We start from the raw sequence: 18,658 nt of genomic DNA, 5'->3' as shown, positions 1-18,658 counted from the left end.
CACTCCCAACCCCAAAGGAATTAGTAAGCCAAGGGTCACTTAAGGATCAAGGACAGAGGAGGCATCCAGCCAGTTGGCATCAGGCTGGTTTAGTAGATTAGTATGTCAGGGTGGGGACAACTCACAGGGTAGGGATTTTAGTGTAGTCATTAGTGTCAATGAGGAAACCAGAAGGACTTGCCTCAAAGTGATGGAAAAGGCCCAAGTGAATAATATACTTACTCTCTAGATATCCTAGGGAGGAAGGTCATTGGGAGAGAGAACCATGGGAAACAAAGTTAAAATGGAAACATCAGTCCCTGACATGGTGTCAGTCTCTTGGCTCCAAAAACATAGCTGTGCTTCCTGCTCTTGCTTACCTTCTATCTTCCCCTTCTCACCCTCTCCATAACACACAGTGAGATACAACTTCTCTTCGCCAGCCTAAGGCTCTACTCTGACTCCCTAGATTCTGGCCCTTGCTTTGCTGGGACTCGAGTCATGCTAGGCTAGCCAGATATGGAGACTTTTCACACTGCCTAGATGCAGGGCACTCTTCTGACTAGTCATTCCAGTTTCAAGAGAAAGCTGCCCTTGTACATGGTTGTTGGTCTCTGGCTTGTCAGCTGTCAACTAGGTTAGCAAAAACCAGAGCCAGGCTGCAATGCATAGAAGAGCCCAGTTTCTGGGTGACACACTGGTTAGCCCTGAGATGTTTTGAAGTTGGCTAACCCAATTCCAAAGGTGGTACCTATGCTTCAGGGAGGCTACAGCTCTATGGAAGAGCAACCTGTGCCAGCTAGTAACTGCCTAATAGAAGAATTAGGCACCTTCTTGGACACAGATTTCTTGGGACAGTCAGCACAATAAAGCTTTATCTGGCAGGAGGCAGGAGTTGGGGACAGAGAAAGGTGTCAATAATTCCCAGGGCTTCTCTGCTAGGTACCAGATAAGCCACTTATTCTGTGGGGCTGCTCCATGCATATCATACTCAGACTGGGATCAGCCTCACTTCTCTCACCAGGCTGGTCAGAGGCCCTTCTTAACTCTAGTTCATGATACTTTGCCTCATTAGTCTATAAGGTAATGTCAGAGTCTGATTCTGACCTGTACTTGGCCTAGCTTATTAGAGTTCAACAATTAAGAGGCTACTAGTCTGACAAATACAATGGTTGAGACAGTTGATAGCATCTACAGTAATGTCAAGAACAGGGATGTATTTTAAGGTACTGGCAATAGGAAAATTACCTTCTATACCAACCCCTACCTCAGTACCCCATCCCCAGCATAAACCACTGGGCTGGATACTTACTTCTCAAGCAGGGTCAGAGCTGTTACTGGATTTACCCGGAGGTATTTGCAGTTGGGCTGACCATAGTCAGCAAGGTATGTTGACCAATCCCACTGGATGAAGAGATCCAAAAGCTGTAAAATATTCAAATACATATAGCAGGGATTAATCAAACAGACAAATCAGGATCCCAGAAATCCCAACATACTTTGCTACAAGTTAACAGATCTGAAAATAAAAATAAAATTCTACCGAGAGAATGAATGGTTCAGACCATAGTACAACTAAGAAAATAAATGAGTTAACATAAGAAGACAGTAATCTCAGGGGCTGGGGTTCTGGCTCAGTGGTAGAGCACTTGCTAGCACGTGTGAAGCCCTGGGTTCGATCCTCAGCACCATATTAAAAAAAATAATAATAATGAAGGTATTGTGTCCAACTACAACTAAAAAATAAATATTAAAAAAAAAGAAGAGAGTAATCTCTTCCATGAGCACAGTAACAGGGCTAAGACCACAGCAGTTAGCTCTCAGAGGCAGGCCTGTGAAGAAACTAACAATGGACTGGCACAACATACCAGATTCATAATAATCACTCATGTATTAATTTACTAAACACTTATCAAATGACTTCCACATCCCAAACACCAATCTAGGAGCTCAGCATTCAACAATGAATAAATAAAGGTGAATGTAGTTCACTGCCAAATTATAATTTTCAACATCAGCTAATTTAATATTGATACTATTCATATTATAATTTTGTAAACTGACCCAATATCCTTTACAGCCTTTTTGTTGTTGCTATTTTCTTGCATGATGTGTTTTAGTTGTCAAATCTCTCCTTTTTTGCAATACTGGGGACTGAATCGGGGAATCTACCATGGAGCTATACCCCCAACCATTTTCAGTTTATTTTGAGACAGAGTTTCACTAAGGATGGCCTTGAACTTGTGATCCTTCTGCCTCAGCCTCCTGAATAGCCGTTTTTTTTTTTGTTTTGTTTTGTTTTTTAGGAATAAGCTACTGCAACACATGGAGAGTTGTAATGTCTCTGTAGTCTCCTTTAATCTGGAATATTTCCACAGCCCTTCTTTTTCTTATAAGATATTGACATTTTTAAAGAATAGAGTCTCCCTCACCCCCATTTCCTCCCTCAGTCTGTTTTTTATCTGATACAAGATATGCATTCCTGACCAGAATATTACATAAGTGGATATCACATCTGGAGACATACAATGTTCATTTGTTCCATACTGATATTAATTTTGATCACCTGATCAAGATGATGTCTGATGTCTTCACTGTCTAGTTATCATGTTTTCCTTTGTAAATAGTAAGCAATCAAGGAGACTACTGAAGACCATGCAAATACACTGCTCCATATGAAAATTTCCCTGTATATTTAACATATGATGAGGATTCTTTTCTGATTCAGTCTTTTCCATGTTGGCATCAAACTTATCAACTTATATTGGTATGGACTCATGGTTTCCCCCCTTTTCCCCCTAGTGGCTTAAATTCACTATTATGCCTATTGTTTTCACACTCAAATTGTTTCAGATTAGGCAAATGGGAATTCCTTCAAGCTGGGGCAAGTGTTTCTCTGAATGTCCCCATGATTTTTTTGAGCATAGACAGGTATAAAAAGAACTTGCAGGCTCATCTTGCATCTATGCTGCCCCAGCTCTGCAACCAGTCATTTCTCTGAGAAGATTCTTCTGGAAGGAATGTTAGTGGAGATCAAGATTTGGGTGCCAGGTATTGTCATTGCTTCTGGAGTGTTTGTTCACTGCTATTGGGGGGTCAATCTGTGGGGAGCTAAACCCTTTCAGCAGATAGAGTTAGGAATAACATACGTGTAAATACACACACACACACACACATACACACACACATTTTAGAAGTGTGTGTGAAGCCAATACCTGCAGTTCTAACTCATTCTCATAGGGTTCTATTTGTCTTCCCCTGTGAGAGCCCTGGGATTCAACATTATCATCTCATTTACTCAAACTTATAATACATCTAAAATGGTTTCACGTTTGCACATACCACTAAAAAATAAAACAAAAACAATGCTACTACAAAACAATCTCAAGATTTGTTCATAATTTTCCTTTCCAAATGAAGACTAAGTGTCTATCATCAAATACCATGTTTATAAATCTGCTTGGATTAATTTTCTTCTGACCACTGTTCAGTGTAGTTATGGTATTCATCAAAATACAATTGTGCTCCTTTTTTAAAATTTGCTTTTAGTTTTAGGTTCTTCCCACCCATCCTTGTTAATTGTTTTAATATGTGGGCATTAACATGCTTACAAAAGTCAAAACTATACAAAAAGGTTAACTCTAAGAAGTGTCACTCCTTCCCTATGGTACCCCAATCCCTCCTGGGCCACAAGGGTAAGCAATTCCATTGTTTTTAGGTCTGTTATTCTGATGTCCCTACTTGGAAAGATACAGCAGACATGCATGCTTTCTCATCTCCCTTTTTTTCTTTTATAAAAAGTTACATGCTATGCACATACATCTATATTCATATCAAAGCATTTTATTTCTTGAAATGATTGAATGTGGTGGATGGAGAAGAAGAAAGGAGAGGGTCAGAGGTGGGAGACATAAATTAAGATCACTATTCCTCAAACTTTGTTATTGAGCTTCACTTTCAAAATTGTTGCCATATCTCATGCTTCATGTGTTAATATTTATTTAGTAATTTTTTGTATTGATTCATTTTAATTTACAAGAAAATTTTAAAAGAAAACTTTGTAATACCAACATAATCAGGAAGCCACATTATCTGCCATTAATAGAAGACAATGCAGACACTAGAACCACAGTGAGACATTCTCCCTGTCATCAGAAGATTAAAAGGGAAAACTTTCTCAAGTGATTTAGTGTCCAATGGCATATCTGGTACTATCTAAACCTATTTGAGTATCATTTTATGGCCTTCTGTGCCTCTAATATTCCATACAACATATATTATAGGATTAGTTTGTGATTTCAGAGTTAAGTGATGATTTTGTGCATAGAACAGAGTTAAGTGGCTTATGTGTACAGAAAAGCATCAGTTTCAATAGAGAGGATCAGTGCACACATGGGTCCTGTGTCTTGGATGCCAGGATGTTTCATAACTAAATGTATGTTTGAGCTGGTGAGGCCTGATGAGGCCACATGGACCAGACAACTTGCTGAGACAACCATAGAGAGTTCTTGAAGGCAAAATAAGCTAGTCCCTGTATTCTCATTCTTCTCATGACTATGTTTCCTCATATGAGGGGATACCTCATACCTAAAACATAACAGCTTGTATCAGATTTTCTTTAAAAATGATGTAAAAACCATTGAATTTAGCTAACAATTAAAATTAAAAGCATCTAATATGTGCAAAGAACTGAGCTAGGCCTTTCAAGCAATATTAAAATAAAATGTCTTCTATCACACTGGAGAATAAAAGAAAACCGTGAATGAATAACTGTAATCCAAACCAAATTAGTTAAGTGCTATTAAATGACATACTGATTGTTTCTCTTTCTAAACCATCAAGATGAAATATGAGAATATGATCAGAAATATGAGCTATGTTTAATGCATCAAATCAGCGAATACATGACGTCTGCATATCTTATCACTGGTGATATTAATCTTGATCACCTGGTTCAGGTGGGGTAGCTGATGGGTTTCTCTACGGTAAAGTAACTATTTTCCCCTTTGTAATTAATACACTTCTTGGGGGGAGGTATTTGAGATGATGCAAAAATCTTTTTTCTCCTCAAACTTTTGTCTATCAATTTTAACATCTATTAGTGGGTCCTGCCTACAATAATAGTTACTGTGGTTTTGACCAAGGTATTCGCTATCTCCCTTACTTCTTCTGTAGTTCTTATTTCAAATTCTTTAGCATTGCTCCTTCTCCTACATTTATTTGTTTACCCATCCATCAATTTTTATCAGTATAACCTAGATATTTATTTTATTTGTGGGTTATAATTTAACACAATTATTATTTGCTGTTCAAGTTGTTCCCATTTTGGCAAGATGGAACTTCTTAAGGTTGGGTCTTCCTTGTATTTTTTATCTGTTTCTAATCCTCTCATAAATAGTTACTTCCTTTTTGCTACTACAAGATGTTCTAAGCTCATCATGCATCTATTCCTGCCACAGACCTGGAATCAGTCACTTCTTCAAGATGCCCTGGTTCTTTCCATTGAAGAATGGTATTTAGAAACCAAGGTCTTAACACTTATCATGCTCATTTTTACTAGGATAATATTGTATCCAGGCTCTCTCAATGGAAAGATCTAAGGAAAATATGTGTATATATACTAACTTGTACATACATCTATTTATTTCTGGAACTCTGTGTGTGTGTGTGTGTAAATTATGAGTTCCTATCAATGTCTCCAATTCCAATTCATTCTAGTCTTTCCGTCTCTGACAGTGATAAAGTTGGTTGTCATCTAAAATGCAGTTGCCTTATTTATTCAGTCCTAGTTTAAAGTGGTTTCAGAGTTGCTAACCCAGTCCTCGGTGAGAAACACATTTATTAACTAGAGTCCAGCATTTGTATACAGTTTTTTTTTTTTTTTTGTCTTTGTCCTTACAGATTACAGTCAAAATACTGGTTCTGAAAGTTACCTCAGTTAGTTTTTTCTACCTCACTCTTCCATTTGATTAGACTGTTCTTTTTAATTTAGATAGGTTCATTTTTTTTTACTGCTTCTGTTCCATTTTGGATTCCCCCTACAACCTGGATAATTTTAATTATTTATTTTGGGGGTATGTGAAACAATACTACAGTTCTAAGAGTTAAAGTTCTATAAAATAGTATGCTGAGAGAAGTATCACTCTCTCTTTATCCTCACTAATCTGATCCTATTCTCCTTATTTCTTTCTACATTTTCCCACTCATCCCTTGCAGGTAACCAATCTAGTTGTTTCTTGTTTATCTTTTTTTTTTATTTCCTTCACACAAATGAGCAGATACCTGTGAATTTTTTTATATCTTCCTCTCTCACTTGAAAGATAGCGTACCATAGCTACTCGTTTGCACCTCACTTTGTTTTTCTCATATATCAGTATATCCTAGAACTCACTCCTAGAAGCTCATTCTTCACTAATGCTCATATTCTTGATTTATTCAAATGAATGCTTTTTTTGTAAACTAGATAAGTCACTTTTAAGAGACAGATCAGATATTACATTGTTAAACTGAACAAAAGTGTTGATATTTATAGAATGGGACATACTGATAAATGTTATTAGGGTTAGCAAACTCAACGAGTCATCAATGATGTTTTGATCTCAAACACGGAATTATTTGCTTATGGTATTTGTACTATACTAGTTTATTTCTGGAACTGTGTGTATGTGTGTGTGTGTGTGTGTGTGTGTGTGTGTAAATTATGAGTTCCTATCAATGTCTCCAATTCCAATTAATTCTAGTCTTTTCCCTCTCTGACAGTGAGAACTAGTACAGTAGTTTACAAGCTACCCAGGTTAATTCAAGTTGTAAATTAGCTGATCACTGGTTATTATACAAGAAAGTATACGGTAGGAAAGGATGTGAAAAGGGAAGATATTTTGAGCTGGGTTATGCTAAGCTGGCTGCTGCGACAGAATACCTTTTCTTTGCCTCTTATGTTACTTTTAACTATGGTTTTGACAAAGTTCTAAAGTTGCCTCTGTTAAGCTTCTTTGTTACTTCAAAACAGTCCCATGACTTAATAGGACTCAAATTATCATTCTTATTTCATGGTGATAGGGGTAGGAGTGGGGAGGATCAAGACTGAGAAAGAATGAGCAACTGGCTGATAGACAAGTAGACAAGTGGTAGAGATGACGGTTGGCTTACTCTCCCCAAGATGCCAATTCTTTTTGTTTTTAAAAATCCTCATTGATTCCATCTCTGGTACTCATCTGAGGTTAGGCCAAACTTTCTGTTTTGTAATGGTAGTTGAGAAAGACTAGAAAAATCCAAACAAGTCAAAGTCTAAAATCGTTCAAGGCCACACAACAATTTAACTGGACAGAGGACAGATAGCACTATAATAGCGGAACAAATGCAAAGTTCCAGAAAAGACCTTCAGGATGAGATATTATGGATATTTAGGATTCTCTTGATCTTTGTTACTGCCTACTAGTAGGCAAACATTTCCAGCAGAAAATATAGAAATAATTCAAATAAATGAGTTCTCATGGATAAGGGAGTAGAAAGAATGCTATCTATTACAGGTGAGGGGTAACCAGTCTTGGATATTTGATTTCAAGGTTTCGAGGGAAGATTCATGTAAGTAGTGAATAGGAACCCAGCTGATGTTTGGTCATGTCTGGGCTGGCTCCAGTGGATAGCATGTTGTGTTAGGGAAAGTGTTTTCTTTCCAGAATGCCTGTAAAGATTCCATGGGGAGCAAAGAATCACAGGAGCTAAGGTAGGCACAGAGAGAAACAGATACAAAGACACACTGACAACAGCCACACCCCGCTTCCCTAAGGGTGATTTTCTTTACATGTTGTCTCTTGAATAGGCACATTAAGTCCTGTAGAGGACTGTGCTCCCAAAGTAGGTGTGACCCGAAGTAAATGTGATGCAGGAAAACCTGAATTTGCACTTTATATACATTCAAAATTCTTCATGCTAAACAGGATAGATTACAAAATGATTTCAAATAACATGCTTCTCTGAGATACTTATCATATAATCCAACAAAAATTCTAAATATGCTACCTCTTCAGAACATGGCTACTATGTATAGTCTACTACTTTGCTCAGGAGAATAGTAACATACTGAACACGATGGCCCAAGTTTCCTATTGTCCATCCCCTGTTTTTGACAAGATGTAATTAATCATATCATTATAAAGTATTTTTCATAATCTATGATCTACAGGTGTTTTTTAGGAAACAGTAGAGCACAGCAAAAAGAGCCACAGACTGAAGGTTCCCTGACTCTGTGACTCCAGGTAAACACCAAATCTGTTTTTCTGGTTTAGATATTAGGATTCTATCAGCAGCTGAGGACAGAATAAGAAAACAATTGCAAAAAGTCCACTAAAAAGAATAGAATTGACTAATGACCCATTTGGTTTATTGCCCAAGATTTTCCCCAAACTGGTATCCTTGGGGCTAGACCACTCTGATTCAAAGAAGAACATTTGCTTGCCTCCTGCATATCCTCAGAAGTACTTCCCAACGCAGGAATCTGGGCAAATACTGGAAAGGGAACACTGGACTTCAATAAATATAAACAGAATACCTACAATGTATCAGGCACTTAGGTACTGTACAAGAAAATATGATAAAACAATATCTCCATTCTTGAGGAACTTAGGTAAATAAACAGGTATAGAGTGATGAGAATAGTCAGAGATACACTTAACAGGCACAAAGAAAGTTAAAAAGAAGGGCATCTTAGTTTGACCCAGGTAGGTGGGTGGTAAGATGTCAGGCAAGGAATGTGACAGGGCTGGGTCTCAGAAGTGCATCTGGAATAACTAGGACAAATGAAGCAAGTGATAAATGACCTCCTCTGCTATGTTAAAAAGACTGAATTTAGCCTGGAGGTTCCTCTACTTGTTTTCATGGAGACTGCTCTCTGCTTTTTTCTAGATTGGGGGATTAAAAAAAAAAAAACTACGGCAAATCACTGGCTATTTTGTAAATAAAGTTTTATTTGAACACAGACATGTTCATTGGTTTACATATTACCTGTGATTGCTTTTATGCTACAGCAGCTGAGGTAAGCTGCTGTGACAGACACCATATGACCTGGAAAGCCTAAAGTATTCATTATCTGATTTTTTCATAGAAAAAGTTCACCTCTAGGTCCCAGGCAGGGAGGACAGTGTGCTCTGACATTTTCTCAGATGTGATATCTAATATCGATTAAATTGAAGAAATAAATGAAAAAAAATGGCTCTAAGGAGACCCTTCTGATTGTAATGAGATGATAAAAACTTCATTTTCTTAACAACTGGCATTAGAATTTTTTTTAAGGAGAGATATATTTGGGAAAATTTCTTACTTCAGTGAAACCCTGCAAGTGTGAAGACATCTAGATGAGAAGGGGAAGAAATTTGTTTTGCTGGGTCTTGAGAGGCAGAATGTGACAGGAGACTTCACTAATATGTGTGAGAGGGGCTAAGAAGGAAATCTGTAGTGATACTGAGGCTCCAAAAAACTTTGGAGAACTAGGATATCTAATAGTAGCTTTTACAAAGCCATTGCTGTGCAGTATGTGATGTAATTTCCTCTATGAACTCACCCCCTTGATCCCAATCTTTAGACAAATCTCCTCTGCTCCCCCTTGCTTGGGTGAAGGATTTTTCTATGCCTATGTATGAAGCAGCTGAATATCACACCCAGGAATATGCAAAACGGAACTGTCAAATGGCAGCTCTGAAGGCAAGAAGACCTCCATACCTAGGGATTCGCAGAAATCTGAAAGAGGTCTTTGGATTTTCTACAGGTGATAGAACTGGGGAGGGGAGAGGTCCCAAATTTCTCTACAGGTTTCCAGGTTTTCAGTCTCACCTCTAAGACTACCTGGGTAAAGAGAGAAAGAAAGATAGGCAGGCTTCAGGGTCTTCCATTTTCACCAGCTTCCTAGGGGAAGATTGCCAAATGAAAATGCTAACACAAACATTCCTTCAAGTGAGACTGTCCTATACAGCCATTTCCCACTGATCATAGAGCATCTATCCTCCTGCAGGGGGCAGAAGGAAAGAAAGCCTGTTGCCTCACTGGGTGATAATAACCATACCATACAGCCACGTGAACTCAGGGGGAGGATGGGAGGCCCATGCAATGGACAAGTTGTCCCTTGTTGGGTTGGGGGATGCAGGCAGGTGTGAGTTCTGTGTGGAACTGCTGCAGAGATGGTGGGAGAGCAGCTAGGAGCCATGGGCTAGGGATTTTTTTTTTTTTTTAATGTACTTTGATTTGTTAAAGATTTCTAGGTGAGTGGATTAGGGAATATATTATTGAGTTGTTAACTAAACTAGTCCTCACCTCCTGGCCAAAATGATTACGTGGTTTACCAACATTTACAAAGAGACCATGGATTAAAGATAACATTAATAATGTAAGTATAAGCAAGCATCAAGAAAATGGCAGAACTTAACAATCTCCTAATCGTAGTACAGATTCTTTTATCATTTCCATCAGAAAGTAAAGGTAGTGAGTGACAAGCTACTCAGATTTGACAAGACAGTTGGCAAAATTTGAAATTATTAGAAAGGCTATTTGAAATGTGACTTTTATCTACTATTATAATGAACTTTTCTTAGGCTAAGTCCATACTGTGCCTTAAAATATTAATATTAGTAGATATACATATGTCCATATACATGCAGACAGACTTTCAAAGGTAGTGATAAAGAAAGTTCTATATCTTAAGCTGCAGTGAGCCAGGGGTGTATGCAAATATTCTTTCGTGGCTATTTAATATCTAATTAGAATGTATTAATACATTGTTATATACATAAATATATTAGGGTTGAGTCCTCAAAATTTATTTTACCAACAGTGGTACTCAACCAGGAAAGTTTGGAGACACTGACTAAATAATATTCAGGGAAAACTATCATAAAGTCACAGTGAAAATGGTTTAGGTTTTTTTTTTTTTTAAATAAATGGGTAAATTAAGAAACAGTTGTAGAAAATTACTTTGTGCTTTATATATGTTATTATTACAAATTACAGCCTAGTTAATTTTATGATAGGCATAAGAAAAATATCAAACATTAAAGGATAGTAAAGTGGGAAATGTATTTATATCTTGGGTAAGTGTAGAAGAAGTTAGAACTTCAGTGGACTAGGAGATATACGAGTCTGACCAAAAGACTCAACACTAGACAACTAACTTCTTAAGACCCTTAGCCCAAGTGGATATATATTTAAAATATATCCTGTTCACTTGTTTAAGGGGCCAGAGATCACATCAAATTGCAATTCAGAATTCCATTACCAAATTTAGGAACTAATCAATAGATTAATTAAAGAAGTATTAAATAAGTGGTTCTCAACAAAATGGTCCTTTTTGTTTGTGGTCACTCCATAAACTCCAAATCAAATGGTTCTACTTCCCAAAGACTATGTTAAGTAAATACTCATTCCCAGGAAGGCTATAATCTCAGCCCTATGGGGACAGTAAATTTGCTATATTCCTTTTCATTAAATTTATTTTCTTTCTTTTAATTCTATTCACTAATTCATTTTATGTATCATCTTAATGAATCACCTCAATTTCATTTTGGGAACAAGTCAGATTAAACAAATTTGATCAAAAATTGCTCATGTGTATGGCACATGCCCTTGGTCAAGGAAGGAGTCCTGGCATTGAAGACTATGTGTGTCCAGAGCAAGGAAAGATCAGAGAGGCCCAAAAGATTCACAGTTCCACTCTGCCAAAAATACAGGCATAATTTAAATACACAGAGAAGAAAACAGAGGAAATTTCAAGCAAAGGGACTAGTAGAGGCCAAGAAGCAAAAATAGGAATTTCTGAGATATGTTTGAGGGAAGAAGAAAACAGATGTGTCTTGAACATCTACTACTGTGTGCTGATTCTGGGCTAGAATCTTCCTCTATTTTATTGATCCCTGGGAAAATCAACAGCCTAATAGGTAAGTATCTCCATTTTACAGAAGAAGAAAGGGTATCTCCAAAAGGATAAAAGAATGAACTGAAAGGAACCAATCTGTTAAGAGTCAGGGCTTGGACCCAGGGTGTCTGACCCTTTTTCTTCCATTTCCTTTTGGGTCTCTGTCAAGAGCCAACTGGTGTATGTATACCTTGGAGGAACACTGAGGTGGTATATAGAGCAGCAACAGTGGAGAGGTCAAAGAATAATTAGGTAGGGTTGAACTATGAAAGAGTATTGATTCCCTGTCTAAGGATCTGCTTTTAAAACGTATATTTCATGGGGAGTATAGCATTTCAGTAGCAGTATATTAAGTAAGGTACATTTAATAGAAGCCTATGCAATGGACTGGAGTAGAAATTTTTCAGGCAGGAAGATCTGAGTCAGTGACGATCTGGACTAGGATGGCAGCCCTAGGATGAGAAAGGAATGAATGGTCACTGTCTCAGGTCCAAGTGTAGGATCTGAGGGGGAAGACTGAAAATTAGCCACAGGCAAAACCAATTGCTGGCATAGACCAGCCAGTAATAGATGAATAAATCAGGCAGGTGAAAAGCAATAGGGAATAGAGGGGGAATCCCCCAAAAGGCATTCAAAAGCAGATGTTTCTAAAACACCATGCCAGTCACTTCTTGGGCTATTGGTTTGAAAATTGTATGGGTTTTGAAGCTGGATGAGACAAGGGTGGGCCAAAGAGGAGACTTGGTGAGTATGCCAGATGTACCTTTCATGTTCCCACAGCTGCTTTTCTTCTCCCTTCAGCAGGATATACCAAGTTAATTAGGGTCATTATCAGTCCTCATTTGTCTCCACCAGCTGAACTAACATACATGTCGCACGAAGAAGAAATAAGGCCAATGTGCAAAGAAAAGTATTTCAAGTTCAAGCCAGTATTGTCCAGGCTGCTTAGAATATCAAGTTTTGGCATGAGCTAAACCCATGGCCTTCAGGAAAGCAGACAGATCCCAAATAAGCTGTTGCCTCCAAAAAACACCAGCACAGTATTCAGTGCCTGCTCTCTCACAGAGCAGGGCTGCTTCCTCCCCGAGATTACTCTCTTTCTCTATCAGGATCCATTTTGTGAAGGACTTCTCAGATCAAGTCAGGTCAAGTCATAAGGCAGAGGGGAGAGAAGGTTATGAATATTTATAGAGAACCTAGCCAGTGTTGGCTCAGTGGTATATGTTTTACATAGATAATCTTTTTTGATCCTTTACACAATTCTGAGAGAGGTATTACTGGCCCATTTTTATAGATGTGAATAAGAGAGGTTTAAGTGACCTGCCTAAAGATCATAAAGTTATTAAATAGCAGGGGTTGGATTTGAATATAAGTCTTTTTAACTCCAAAGCTACACCCTTCTACAATGCCAAGTTACTTCTCAATGGAAAAAGATGTCAAGGTCTAAGGTCTTCACTGTTGTTTTCATTCCAAACAAAAGCAGATGAATCAATACATTTCTGAATTCTTTTATATGTGTATTTTGCTTAAGTGAAGTCTAGTACCTATATAATTCAACAGTTAACAACACTGAAATCAGATTACTACAAATCTGGGGTATCCAATCCAGGGAAATCCAAACTGGGTACCATATTTAAATCATGGTATGCGGAAACTACTAGAATGTGATAATGCTGGGCTGGCTAAATGCCTGACTTGCCTAGCATGTACTCATCAGCTAGAATTTTAAAGCTAGAAGAACCTCCAAGAAGGGAAAATAAGGAACTCAATGAAATTCCAAGAAGTAACAGAGTTCACTAAGGAAACCACATGAAAAGAAAGTGGAGCTACAATTGTGGGTATTAGACTGGAGAATGAAGCGTCCCACCCAGAGCTGGCTGGTGAGCCTCAGTGACTCAGTGCTTTCTGACAATAACTAGGCAGCAACACTGAGCCACCCTCCAGGGGAGATAGACATTTCAATTTAGATTTCCAAGAAGATTTTATTAGGTAACTGTCTTAGAGGGTGAGATTACCTTATACCTTTGCTCAATATCAATAGCTCACTCAGTTCCAAGATGCTCAAAGGCAATATATATAAGCAGGTCCAGTAGGTGAGTACTTGCTGAAAATCTTGTCCAAGTTTAAGTGCATTGTTATGGTCAGAGGGTCTGCGGCAGGTTTCAATGACCAAAGGTAGTCATGGCTCCAAGGAACAATGAAGTCTGAGAAATGTTCTAAAACCTAGGACAAATACCCCCAGCCATCAACACCATGAATATGCTTCCTTTTCTAGTAGCATTTCCTATATAATATTGTCCTAATGCCAGAAACTGTCACAAAATCATTTCTCAGAATTCTTCTCTGAGGGACTAAGGAGCCTACATAGAAACATTTTTGCTTGAATTCTCCCTTGCATATTTCGGGGGGTGGGGGGACGATAGTGGACATGCTTTATTTGGAGGCCAGCAGCTGCTTCCCTCCCCCAGTCATTTTCATATACCTTTTTTATATGCAGGTCAAACAAAGAAAGCACATTACTATCATAAGTGAGTGCATGCTCGCAAGCAAATGTTTATGACTTTGAGTACATACACTGAATCAGAGTGTTTACGCCCTTGGCAACATACTGAAAACATAGCCCACCAGCAGCCTCAGTGAGGGAATCTAACTACAGCCATCTTGGGTCTGCCCTACACCTACCTTCTCCTGGACCCCAAACTTCTACAGTTTGTTCTGTGCTGTCTCCAGCTTAGTGAATATACTTTCAGTCACTCTGCTTTCTGTTGCTAGCTTTAGACTTATTCTTTTGCCTTTTAAAAGGCTCTCACATTCAATAGAAGACAGAAGACCAGCACTGTAGTCTTGGATCTGTCACCAGTTGTCTTGCAACTTAGGACTTCTCTAAAACTCACTTTTACTGACAACCAGATATCTAATGTTCCTTCAGTTTTAAGATTCCAACTCTAATGAAGTCCTTATAGGGGGTAAACATCTATGTAACAGAGAATAGTTCTCAGCACTAAGCAGGAATGGGGCTGTAAATGGCAGACTGTGAGGAAGTGCAGATAACTGTACCGTTCCTTCATCTACAAAGGAGAAAACAGAGATCCAGGAAGATTCAATGTGGCAAAGCTATGATGACTAGGGCTGCAGTTAGAATTCATGTCCCTGACTTTGAGTTCACTTTTTTCCTACTATATAATGCAATTTAATTGGCTGGTGGAGAACCAAAATCTTTGGGAATAGCATACTGGTCAAGTGCCTAGAGAAATGAAAAAGAATAAAAGGAAGTTTTGTTTTTGAATTAAGAAATAAAAAGGTAAAAAAAAGAATCCTCTTATCTCTCACCTTCCTGGAGAAGATCAACTACTATCATGATTTTGTTGTATGTGCTAATGTTTTAAATCATGTGAAACATTTTATGTATCATTCTGTAATCTGCTTTTTTCATTTAATCTTATGTTTTCAAGATCTATCCTTACTGACCCATCTAAATATGGTTCATTCATTCAAACTGTCAAATAGAATTCTTCAGTGTATAAGAATACTTAAATAAATTATAATGTATTTATCAATTCATTCATGATGGGAATTTATACAATTGTATTCCTGGCTAACAGAGGAATGGGTGTTTGTCTACACCCGGGGAGCAGACAGCATGCTAGGGTGTGGAAAGAAAGGATTATCAGTCAGTCTTTACAACCATACACATGAAATGATGTGGGCCAAGTTAAATACTCTCTGAGTTTGATCTTATAGCAAGGGGCACAGAAAACCTCAGATGGCCAGTCCAGGCCAAGATTCTTAATGAGATAATTGAAAAAAAATTTTTTTTCCTCTTTCCCTGGAAGAGAAAATACAGAGGAATAAAGAAGTACAGTAGGCCTGGCTTGACCAGAATTAAGATGAACACAAAGTAGTTCTTCTCTGAATTGTAATTTCAGGAAGTTATATTCCCATTTCCAAGCCTTTGGGAATGGATCAGGAAGTCTCTATAGGATTTTCAAAGTATTTAAGGTTGATCTGGAATGGCAGAGAGGGACAAGCTCTGCTTTCATAACTATTATCCTCAATTCCAAGTTTATATTTTCCTTAAACTTGAATAGATTAACTCTGAAATTCTCCAAGAAGTATGCAAATACCCATTAGCCAGTGTCTGAATTGAGTGGGTAGGAGAATTTAGGAGAAAGAGAGAAATCTCCTTATGGAAGAACTTTGTATCACTCATTCTCAGAGATCTAGGGATGGAAAGCTCTCTTCCCTCATTCTACACACAGAAGCTTAATCTTCTACCCTTTTGTATGATCAGAGCAAGAATATCTTTGGTCTGAAGGCAAAGGAGTCTTTATCCAACATTAGATCTTTGTGTTTATTATCTCTGTGTAACAGTGTGGTTTGTTGTGGGGTCTCACACAAATCATTATAGGCTTCTGACTCAGCTTCTTAATCAGGTGAATTTGTCAAAACCTGCTCCAATTTATTGAATAAGGATGTGAAAAGAGGTACAGTAAGTGAAAGTACTTTAAAACTTCACATTGTTATTATAGTTAATAACACTTTTACCATAAAAGTATCATTATTATTCGAAGAGTTTTTTTTTTTTTAAATCAACTAAGCACTGCCCTTTGTGAACTTTACAGCAACAGGAATTGTTCTTTTGCTTCAATGTAATATAGACTGAGTTCCTGGCTCTTGTCCAAGCTACAGCTCCCTTCTTCTGACCCCAGAGCCATCGTGTCCACATTCTCTGTGAGCTAGGGCCAGATGGATATTCTCCAGATTAGCATTGTCCATGTGGCTTGTTCCCTGGGAGCAGAGTTCCTTCAAGGATTTTAACAAGGGTCAGATTATGCTCAGAAATTTTTGAGAAGGGACTGCCTGTACTTTTAATACTAAGAGCAAACTATAGAAACAATCTACCCTTTTACCTGGGATCTATCCCACATCTTCCAGAAAATTACCTACAAGTACATACCAAAGTGATATGGAAAATTACCATCATCTTGTTTTAGCCAGACCCCTTATCTAGCACTTTCTATCTTGTGACACACCATATTCCTGACTTCAAGATGCTGTCCTTAGACGTTCAATTTTTCTAATACTCTTCTACCTCCTGTCACCTTTATGGCTATCACAAACATTTTACAACGCTGAACTGGAGACAGAAGGCTGGGAGGACGTTAGGAAATCCTCGGTTATGATGAGAAGTGGTGTGGAGGCAAATGCATGTCCTTCCGCCTTGAGCTACAGTCAGCTCAGGGTTTTCACTCTTCCTCATTCACATGCCCTTTGGCAAGTTTCTAACCTCTTTTTAAGGTGGAAATAATACTTAGCTTGGTAAAGCGCAGCATAGTGCCTGGCACTTAGTAAATTCTCAGCAGATATTAGTGAAGAGGATGACAGTGAAGATGACAAACTCACTTCTGCTTTTCCAATGTCACTTGTGTTGTTTTCTGATTCACAGTGCTCTCTTTTCCTCTTTATCTTATCCAGATCCTTCCCATTCTAGAGAGACCTTTAAGCTTTCTTCAATCAGTCCTTGGCACAACATTTCATTTGGTAGTATCACAGCCTATCTTAAATTATTAATTATATCTTTGTTTTATCTTCTCTGGAAGAGTTATAAGTTTCTTTACAGTATGATCTTTTTCTCTGCTTCTACCTGGCACAGTACCTGGCCCAGGGTAGCTATGAAATATTTAGAATTAAGCAGAGTTGAGAAGACTTTTATCTGATGGTCACAGAGTGGTGCCAAATGCTACTCAATACCCCTGAACTTTCACCAACTCATATAACTAAAATGGTCCTACATTGGCTGAAGAGTAAAAAGTCTACATTCTTTGAACCACTCTATGAGTAAGGAGTTCTAGAAGCTCTAGAAGTTTGAGATTTCATACTTGCTAGTGATCATGCACTAAGCAATTACCTGCTCCAGATATTGGAGCACTAATTTTATTCTTACATTCCCATGAGGGTGCCTGAGGTACAGCAGGGGTCTGTTCCCAGTGCATATTTGTCCTGATCTAGCAGCTTTGGACTGCCAAGGTATTAGTTTATGGCAAATGACAGTTGGTCAGAAATCATGAAGTGGCTACTTGATAGTCTTCTGTAAGCTGTTGAGGTTGAGGTGATAGGCCCCATAGTATTCTATACTGTCCTATATGCTTCTGGAATTCTCTGCCCTAGATGCATCTCTGCAAATGGGCTGGATACCACAACACAGTCCTATATGGAGGGGAACTTTCAATAGTAATCTATCCAGTTGCTATCTTCAGCTTTTTCTGTTTACCAACAAAGTCCCTTTCCTTTACCCTCCTACCTCTAAGGCCAGCTCATAGACACTTCACCTTCCAGCCTGTAAGCAACTTAAGAGCTTGGGCATTTGTTCATCTTGGTGTTCAGCACTGTATGGTGGAAGAGAGAGGGAGCTCAATAAAGGCATGCTGACTAATGATTATGAGACAGCATGGCAGGAGGCCAGTATCTTGGCAAAGCCCCGAATGTACCACAGCAAACATCTCTCCCCTCCTGCCTGCACCCCTGGCTTCCTCAGGTTAGGACGAGGGTCCGGCTAGCATAAGGTGATAGTCTCTGCTTTCTGTTGGTGTTTTTTCATGTTCTCCAAAAGGCAAAGAATGGGTGGAAAGGCTCAGCCACAGGATATTGGACTGTTTACAGTTGGCCAGGCCAAGATTAGCGTGAGCACAACATATGCCAAGTTCATTGGAAGTTACATTTTCCCTTTGTTTACACATTACAGAGGAGAGGACCAGAAGAAAAAAAAAAAAAAAAAAAAAA

General features: G+C 38.3%; 1 protein-coding gene across 7 annotated transcripts in view; it reads right to left on the bottom strand.

The window, feature by feature from the left end:
• The window catches only part of Exoc6b (exocyst complex component 6B), a 586,101-nt gene that overhangs the window by 6,213 nt on the left and 561,230 nt on the right, over nucleotides 1–18,658 (bottom strand). For 5 of the 7 annotated variants that reach the window (XM_048804120.1, XM_048804114.1, XM_048804118.1 and 2 more), the window contains 2 exons: nucleotides 1,292–1,404; nucleotides 223–234 (listed from right to left, as the gene is read on the bottom strand). In XM_048804120.1, the coding sequence (XP_048660077.1) occupies nucleotides 223–234; nucleotides 1,292–1,404 (125 nt within the window). The remainder of the gene's footprint in view (nucleotides 1–222; nucleotides 235–1,291; nucleotides 1,405–18,658) is intronic. The other 2 variants (XM_048804115.1, XM_048804117.1) reach the window with 1 other exon arrangement.

This window comes from Marmota marmota, unplaced genomic scaffold (genome assembly GCF_001458135.2).
Source record: "Marmota marmota marmota unplaced genomic scaffold, marMar, whole genome shotgun sequence".
Taxonomy (NCBI): Eukaryota; Metazoa; Chordata; class Mammalia; order Rodentia; family Sciuridae; genus Marmota; species Marmota marmota.
This window is presented reverse-complemented; position numbering and strand designations above follow the sequence as displayed.